The following is a 9,491-nucleotide window of genomic DNA, read 5'->3' on the forward strand; positions in this document are numbered from 1 at the left end:
CCTGTTCTGTAGGAGTCCCGGGGGGGGGGATGGTAACAACCTGTACAGAATGAATGGATGAAATTCAGTTCCCCAAAAAAACTGGGCAGGATATTAGATGTATTACGTGAGAAAAACCAAACCATACTGCCGGAAGACAATAACATGCGGCTATGTGGAATATATCTGAGCATCTCACGAAGCTTTAGGACTGTCTCCCAGCAAACAGCGCACCCTCCAAAAATGACTAGCAGATAAATCACTGCGAAAACAAAGTGCTGGAAAGAGACGCTCTGAAACAGAACTGTGAACGCCGAGCTAGAAACTTAATCTTGATTTACGCTGCTGGTTTCACCCTGGGGTAGTCATGATGGCAGGGGGACCTTCGGTAACAACGCGGAAGAGACCCCCGACTGCGAATCAAGCCCAGGACACGCAGAGGAAGCAGCCATCCGATATCCTTAATCTACAGCTACTCTGTCCACGAGAATCTCATAAACACCTTCAGCATTAATAGAATTCTCTCAGTGTTAAGAGACCCAGCACTGCTAAGAATACATTAGCATATATCGCTGCTGTATAGCCACTTCAGAGTCTAATAAAGAAAAGAATAATTCGCCAATTGGTGAAAGTATATCAAAAAGATGCATAACCAGAATCTTGAGGAGCATTTTCCGGCATGACACCGGCATCGCCTCAGCACAGATCATGGTTTCATGCTCCGAAAGTGACCAAGAGGACATTGGGATACAGTCCGCTGACACGCTCAGTCACGGTCATCTAAACGACACAGACGCGGGGCGTGTAAGACAGAAGGACAGAGAGCCGGGCTGTGATCACAAGTAACCGTGAAATGGACATAAAACTACATCTGCTAGGAGCTTCAACGACATGAGTCTCTTTTTCTGTGTCATTCGTTTTCGCTAAAATCCACTTCTGTCCCTCCTGAACTATATGTCTGTTATCAGAACTTTATTTTAAAGGACTGCCATCCACCAAGTGGACTACAATTCATTTTCACGGTGGGGGGACACTGACGTGTCGTGTGCCTTCTGCTCTCTTGTGGTGGTTTTATTGTGAGTTTATTTTCACTCTAGAACAAACATTTAAGCTGAAAACCAATGACGTAACAATGTACACAATGTAACAATGTGCCAGTGTCCTAAAAATGAATAATTCTCTTTTAATACAAGAATCTCCAGTTACCTGTAAAAGGTCCAATCATGTCCCCAAAATATCATTCTGATGGAATAAATCCACACCAAGTATTTCACCACCATTACATATCATCCGTTCCTCTAACACTTTTGTTCTATTTATAGTTGTAACTGGTGCATATAGCTGCGTATTCCACCTGGAGCAATTAAGGTTAGGCTCAGAAAGTTCCAGCAATGTCGTAAACCAGCAACTACGTTGATACCTGCTAAGCTACCTGCAGGATATAAAAAAAAGCTGTTGTTCGTAAATCTTGGCAGGAAAATTCTCCTCTTCCATTAGCAGCAATCGACCGCGGTGAGAACCCCACCACTAATAAAGTCAATTAAAATATCACTTACCCGCCCACCCCCACAGCTAAAATGTATTCCACACCCCCCAGATTGCCAATCAACAAAATTCTTAGCAGAGTATCTTTGGACTGGTTATCTTAGAATATATTACTTTTGAGAACTACATTAACTTTCTTGGACTGGAGTTTAACGTTGATTTTTACAAGTCTACTGTTTGCGCATGTTTACATTGTAGTACATCTACAGAATCTACTGTAATCTACAATGATCTAGGAGATAAGATACTCAGATCACAGAAAAAGAGAATATCTATAACAAAGACAAAACGTGATACATTTAGGACACTACAGAAAGAAAATCCATATCTCGGCAAAGGAATCAGCCCATCTTACCTGGTCTTGTGTTATAAACAATTTTGTAACTCTCAAAATCTCCCCGTGGTTCTTTCCACATCACAGCTAATTTCCCTGATAGAAGCGTTTTAAAACGGAGTCTTCTTGGAGTAGAAACTGAAAAAAATATAAATGTTTAATGTTAGCACTATACATTGATGACTTAGCAAATTTTATTCAAAAGCAAAACAGAACATACAAAAGTAACATTTTCTTGTCTTTAGGGCCTAGTATTTCACAGCCTCATATGGTTATTTTAAGGGACAGTGATCTACAAATTGAGCCACTCAAATCACAGAAAAAAGAGAGCAGTAAATCTTAAAAAGAGACAAAAAATTGATACATTTAGGACATCGCAGCTGTTGAACGGAAAGAAAAATCATATCCTCTTGCTATGAGTCATATGATATAGCAATCTAGTCCTGATGGTCCAATCACAATATTTATATTTCATTCTGATCTGAAGATCAGCAGATTCATCTTCAGGAAATGTTTGATGTTTTTACCCCAGTCACATCACGTTGTATAAATCAACCGTAGAGTGGCTTGAAAATAGCCCTTTTGCTCAGTTTGGACTCATTTTGGTGGCACGAAGGACTGGTGACAGTATGGCTTGGCATTTACTTACGGGTCGTCACACTCAGAAAGAGAGTGTATCTCTGCTGAAACAAATTCAATAAAAGGAAGGACGAAGAGAAACAAATATTTACAAGCACCAGATAGTGTTATGGGGGGGTGGGTATGGATTTTTATACAGCTGGGACCCCAAGATCTGCGACTTGTTCTTCTGCAGTAGGACGCATCACCATCCATACAACCAGCAGGTCATGGGCTATAATCATTAAAAAAAAACCCCAAGCGAGCAGTGGTTGCAGTAGGCTAACGAACACTTGGGTTTGTGTGTCTGTAAGCGGCTACTGCGGGAGGTGGGACGCCAGGGTCCTCTTCGAATAGCTGCACATCGCACGCACAGATAGCGAGGATTAATGAACGTCGAGGGCCGATAGGAGGAGAGGACGCTGTCCTAAGTCTGGCACGGGCCGTGTAGGAAATATGACAGATGTGGAACGTTTGTGAAACGATACATCCACAGACAGTCTACAAACAAGGACATATGATGCCAAGCTCACCAACCTGAGGCTGGGGACGAGTACTCTGCCAGGCTTTATTCTTTGAGGTAAATCTCTTTTCCTGAAGAAAAGATTCCAGATTCGGATAACCTGCATGTGCATCTCCAGGCACATAAACGTCATTTATCTAGACGCTTCAGATGGATCTGCTGAGGTCGGCAGCTCATCGACTCCTTCACAGCCCCGCCAGGGGAAACAAAATGTACAAATTCGTTTATGGCTGGAGAGAGATGAGATTTTAGGGCTTTTAGAAGCTCCGAGGGCCCAGCAGATGTTAAACGTCACTCCCTTTCACTCTCTCGATTTTTAATTTCCAAGGTGGTTTGCACAGCGAATAAGCTGAGGCATTGACGACGGAATGAGGACAGGTTCCTCGCAAGGACTGGTTCCTCGCAAGGTCAGGTTCCACGCAAGGACTGGTTCCTCGCAGGGACAGGTTCCATGCAAGGACTGGTTCCTCACAAGGACAGGTTCCACGCAAGAACAGGTTCCTCGCGAGGACAGGTCCCACGCAAAGTTGGCTGCCAACCGAAGCCTGGGAGTATAAAACAGGCTTTGGTGAGACAACATTAGCCCAAACACGAGTCAGGAATTAAGAGCAACGTTTGATATCCATTTCCTCTGCTCTAAGGATTACCTTAATCGGCTAGGTAGTTAAGGCAGCAAAATATCAGAAATTTAATTTTTACGACAAGCTCCATGTTCTTAACTGTCAGTTTTTTCACTGCTTGTCTATTGCACTTTTCTTACATGCTAATGAATTTTTGTCCTGGTTTGACCTTCCATCTTAAGAGTTTGAAGCTACTTTTATTACTTAAAGGAAGTGAGCATTATCTGTAAAAGGCAGAAGTTCAAGCAGGTGCTTTCACCCTGTGATTATTGCTCATTCGCTTGAAGAGTTTTCATTTTCATCAGATGATTACTGCCATTATTCCCAGTCCTTCTACGGCCCACGACGGCCATTCACTTCCTTTTCCAGCCCGGACCTACATTTCCGCTCCTCCAAATGTTTATCTTTTACCAACATTGGAAGACACTCAATTATCGGAGGCCAATTTAAGAATATAACTGAGAAAATGAAGAATGTGTTTTGTTGATACAAGTCACTCAAAATCAGGTGCCAAGACACATCTGAAATTAAATGTGCAGAAATATAGAAAAATCTCAGTTGCAAGCTGTAGAATAGAATAGAATAGAATAGAATAGAATAGAATAGAATATCATTATTGCCATTATACATGGACAACAAAACGATGTGTGCATTCTCCACCAGTGGTAAATAGTATATAACAAAACCAAATAAACAAACAAACAGCTCAGTCTATTCTGGATTGAAGAACACAAAAAAAAAACACAAAATAGCTTTGGTTATCAGAGCATAGAGCTGCTACGTCTAGACGCGCCACCATCTTGTACATGAAACTCCATCAAGAGTTCTTGCCTCTTGCAATCTCAAAGCTACTCATGACAGCTAGGTGTTTTCCCAGTGATGAGCAGTTTATCTCATCGCAGCACCCACTACGCTACACACCCCTTATCTCATTTAGCGGGTCCCCGAGCCACGATTTCCTGCCATGACAGACAGCATCAGCATCACTCTATAAGGCCTTTGAACTGCCACACAGCTTTCTGAGATCCTCCTCTTCAGCAGTCATTAATTGAGCTTTATCCCATACAATCTATGCGTCAAAATCTTCACATTTCAGCGCCGGAGTCAGGCTACATGACAATCTGCCCCCGGCACAAGGTGGCGAGAGGAGCGAATCAGATCCGTCACAAACGCACAAGCAGTGTTGACGTATAGCAGCAGAAATCCTTCATCCTGGTCCACTCAGGTCAACTGGCCAAACCAGCATTTCACTCCCCCAGAGAAAAGACCAGGGCTTGGGGAAATGAGGCGGGGGGCTCGATGGCCACGTTGGTGCACCTCCGCCTTCCTGAACTCTTGAGCCCTTTTGATCTGCTCTTGTCATCTTCACAGGACCCTGCAGACTGACGGTTAAACCAGCGTCTGCCGTCTGCTCCCTTAATTGAAGAGCAGGGAAGGAAGGCTGCCTCCCATCTGCCAGACCAGCCAATTAAGTGTTTTGGGGCATCTCTGGAGGATGGTATCCTTCAGTCGGCTTCCTCGTTGTGCTTTTTTTTACACATTTCACAGAAGAATTTAGGACTAAACCCTCTGACTTCACATTAAGGCCCTACAGACTTTGTCTGTCCCATGCAGATCTGCAGCAAACACGCATGGCTTTGCATGTGTGCACCCTGCCATGGACTGAAATCTCAACTAGACTGGTGCCCTGCCGACCTATGATGTATGGGACCCCCCCCCCCCCCCCAGCAACCTTGTAATGAATAAATGGTTGGAAGATGGATGGATGGATGGATGGAACTGTCATTCACATATATGGTATGATAATATGCATAAAGGTGGTTCTTTGAAGGTGGTGCTTGGTATATAAACCATACAGCGATGGGAGGGGTACACAACAGTGACCGGATAGTGGGAGATTTTGACAGAATCTGTGTATCGACATTAAACAATGTTTAAGAAATTACCATGTCATCAGGGTGGATACCCAGGAAGATTTAAGGTTCCCAGACCCCAGTGACATCTCTCAAACCCACCCCCCTCCCCCAGCTTGTCCGTGGGGGCCCTAAGGTAACGTTTTGTCAGTAGGCCAAAAATTCTAGCAACGTCCCTGGGAACGACGCAGCAGCATCACGAGAGTCATACAGTTCTAAGACAGTAACTTACCTTGACCCTGAACTGGGGCAAAATACACAGTGAGACCGAGAAAGATGAGTGGACCCCATGTGCTAATCCTGAGTCCCCAAACATGCATCATCGTGGCTGTCCTGAGTAAGCCTGGGAAGGAAAAATAAAAAGAAATAAGATAGAGAGACCACCCCAGCTGGTGCAGTGGTTAGCACTGTTGCCTCACACCTCTGGGACCCAGGTTCGAGTCTCCACCTGGGTCACATGTGTGTGGAGTTTGCATGTTCTCCCCATGTCGTCGTGGGGTTTCCTCCGGGTACTCCGGTTTCCCCCCACAGTCCAAAGACATGCTGAGGCTAATTGGAGTTACTAAATTGCCCATAGGTGTGCATGTGTGAGTGAATGGTGTGTGAATGTGCCCTGCGATGGGCTGGCCCCCCATCCTGGGTTGTTCCCTGCCTCGTGCCCATTGCCTCCGGGATAGGCTCCGGACCCCCCGCGACCCAGTAGGATAAGCGGTTTGGAAAATGGATGGATGGATGGACCACCCCAGCATAGGCTACTCCAAAGGCGGAGCAGAAGCCATGAGAGTCTGCTAACAGCACCAGAACATTTCACTTTGATGGACGGACCATCCATGGCAGATTGTTCTAACTTGCCACAGTGATAAATGACGACAATGGACGAGCAAGGCAGCGACGCAGCGATGTTAGGGCGCTCATTCCCATCAAAAATACCTCTGGTGGAATACATGTGAGGCAGAAACTCATTTATATTTATTCAATTATATTCTTATATAATGATTTGTGATGATTTATATGAAAATGAACGCTTAAAGTGTTTAAAGTCACAGGCATCACAGGATGTTAAGGTAAACTTTTAGGCTATTTAATCTTTTCGTAAAGGTAAAACGGTAAAACGCATCCAAAAATCCGAGCTCACTCTATACGTTTATATCTACTTATATTTCAACACATCTGATAAATATATACAGAAGCACTTATAAAATGCTTAAAATACATATTTGTATTTTAAATAATGAAACCGACACTATCAACGATATAACTGCTTACTCGTATAACGCGACAGGTAACTGCGCTGAATTTCACAGGTGGATTTTTCTCGGGATGTATACAGGATGTATTTGAATGAAATATTTCATTGAAGTGTATAAACTTGTACCTATGCTCGCTTAGCTAGTTGCAGGGCAAAAATATCTTTTTTTTGTAAAAATGCACGAACTATTGGAATCAGCCGAATATTGGCGGTTAACCTATATGAAACTCCATCATATGAATTCGCCATCTATTTTTGCTCATGCGTAGCATTTATTGGTAAATGAACTTGACAGGGTTTGGTGCTCGCCAGCTTGTGATTCCGATCACGATGACCGCCCTATTATATCGGATGGTATTATGCCACCAGCAAAAGCCACATGCTGATACAATACGGGCGGGGATCAGATTTACAGAAAATTGAGGGGTGAACTCCCAGCTGTAACCCTGAACGGAAAAAAGTCACCAAAAATCACAATAATGATTCACATTAAATATAAATTATCAGCTGAATACCATACAGTGAAGCATTAATTTCAGGGTGCAACCTGTCTCCATAATAACGTTGTGTTTTGGGTGAAGTTCGAGCCACGAATATAATTCAGGGGTATATATATAGTTTTGTTTACATGTACAATATTTAATCATATTTTGCTTTATATGGCCATGTGCTGATTTAACTTTGGAAATGAACGTGCGCTGGGCGGTATTTTTGACTCGGTTCATTCAAGATTTGTGCTTCATAATGATAAGAAACGCTGATAGCAAACCAGGATTCATTTAAATTTCCTCGAAAACACTGGCAGGATATCATATCTTGCTTACATTAACCCCGTTTCAAAAAAATCAATGCAATAACGTAATGGGAATTTAAAAGCTGCTCGCGTAACTTTCCAGATACAAGAATATTGACTTTATTATTTACGATACTTTTTTGCCGTCAATTGATAGTAATCAATTGCATCCTACTGAAAAACAAACAAATTCGTCCACAAAATTTTACACAAAAACAATACAATATCATACCTGTCAGGTCATGTATTTAGGAAGTTATGTCTCCTGTCCCAAGGTCCAAGAGAGTGACCGCGTCCTGCCGCTTCTCTCCGCCGCTCGGCGATACTGGAGCCGTATGTGGGTGTTTCTCTCGCCGCTATTCAGCCATCCCTCCGGCTATTCAATCCCTCACCTCCTGTCATCCCAAAGTGGGAGAGAAAAAAACTCATGGGCGACCAATTGCAAGAGATGGGACGGGCTGGGGAAGATTAAGGTAAAATGTAAATGTCTTCAGGGCACCCATTTTCCACTCGTTTGCCAGAAGAGGTTTCTTTGCCAAGCTGTTGCTTTTATATGCTCATATTACAATGCTTATATTTTGAAATACATATGCTATTTTATTTCAGTTCTCGCCGTAAAATCCACCACACCGGCTGTAAAATTCACTCGGATTTCAGCGGTAATTTTAATTTCTGCCGTCTGTTTGTTGATACCCACCTGCTTATTTTGCTATATAGACTTCAAGTAAAATTATTGTGCGTATGAGCTCGGCAGATCAGCAGAAGCGTTTGAAATCGTTAGAAATACAAGATGACGATGTCCCTTGCATGCTTTTACAGGTCTCCTCGCCCCCCTCCCTCACGTCCCCCAAGCCCCCTTCCACAGACCGCCATCCGACTCCAAATATACGCAGCTAACATCCTTGGCCACATTGCCCACCTCCATTCACCTTCACCTCATCTTGAACCTCTTCGGCCATCTCCAACTTTTTTTATTCCCCTTATGAGTTATTAAAGGCGGTTCGGCGGGGAGGAGAATTTTTTTACCCCCCTCACCCCATTACGCGTGATGAAGGGATCAAGGTGTGTTTAATAGATGGCACACATCGATTCACGGGGGAGGGACCCCGGACAGCTCTCAAGCACTTTAGACCCGCGGGATTTTGCGAGGTGAAAAACGCTTGATGTGTCGACATTTATTACGTTGAGGATGAACGACTGGTCCGATTGATTTTCATTATAGGGGCTGGGTTGGGCAGCTCTGTATGATATATTCCTTCTTCTAAATATAAATTTTAAAAGGAATTCTTTGCAGAATGATTCAAAAACAGTAGTTATTTAAATCCTTAATTCGTCATTTAATGCCATATACCGGCATCCAGTCCTGAGTGCATCCCAGCCTTGTGCCCTATGCTACCTGCGATTGGCTCCCCCAGTGGCCAAAATGATGATGAAAGAATATTTTTATAATGGATGGGTGGATGGATTGATTTTTATTTTCTTCACTTGCATGAGTTGTTTGGGATTTGGCTAGATATCAGTCTGCGGCATCCACTATCCCTTTCATATGTACGCCGTTTTTTAAAATGAAGCCTCAGCTGTTTTCATACAGCTAGCTAACTGGAGGAGCTCTCCGTGAAAGGAAAACAATGATGACAAAACAGGTATTTGTTGCGGGGAGCAGGAACACATCCAGGAGAGATTTCCCACAGGTTTGTCTTGGACCATAACGAAACAAGATGCTATCCCATAACAAGCTTTTATGTTACCTCCGCAAAAACAGCAGATCTACAATATGGTTCTAGGTTAGAACAGAACATTAGTTCTTTGCTCCATGCTAATTGCCCGTAGGCAAACAGGCACCGTTATTATCTTCAGATTTAGCAAATTATTTCAGTTCAGTCCTGCTAGATCGGCGCGGCGTTTGCTGAATTCTGT

At 43.3% G+C, this 9,491-nt stretch overlaps 1 protein-coding gene across 4 annotated transcripts in view; it reads right to left on the minus strand.

Annotated features, from left to right (window-relative positions):
* Positions 1 to 8,533, minus strand: part of col14a1a (collagen, type XIV, alpha 1a) — a 76,586-nt gene extending 68,053 nt beyond the window's left edge. For 3 of the 4 annotated variants that reach the window (XM_049026409.1, XM_049026407.1, XM_049026410.1), the window contains exons 1-4: positions 8,272 to 8,377; positions 7,807 to 7,969; positions 5,765 to 5,875; positions 1,880 to 1,996 (exon numbers count right to left, since the gene is read on the minus strand). In XM_049026409.1, the coding sequence (XP_048882366.1) occupies positions 1,880 to 1,996; positions 5,765 to 5,855 (208 nt within the window). In that variant the 5' untranslated portion in view covers positions 5,856 to 5,875; positions 7,807 to 7,969; positions 8,272 to 8,377. Of the gene's footprint in view, positions 1 to 1,879; positions 1,997 to 5,764; positions 5,876 to 7,806; positions 7,970 to 8,271; positions 8,378 to 8,493 lie in introns of those variants that run through there. The other variant, XM_049026408.1, reaches the window with a different exon arrangement.
* Between the last annotated feature and the right edge of the window lie 958 nt (positions 8,534 to 9,491).

Source organism: Brienomyrus brachyistius, chromosome 9 (assembly GCF_023856365.1).
Source record: "Brienomyrus brachyistius isolate T26 chromosome 9, BBRACH_0.4, whole genome shotgun sequence".
NCBI lineage: Eukaryota > Metazoa > Chordata > Actinopteri > Osteoglossiformes > Mormyridae > Brienomyrus > Brienomyrus brachyistius.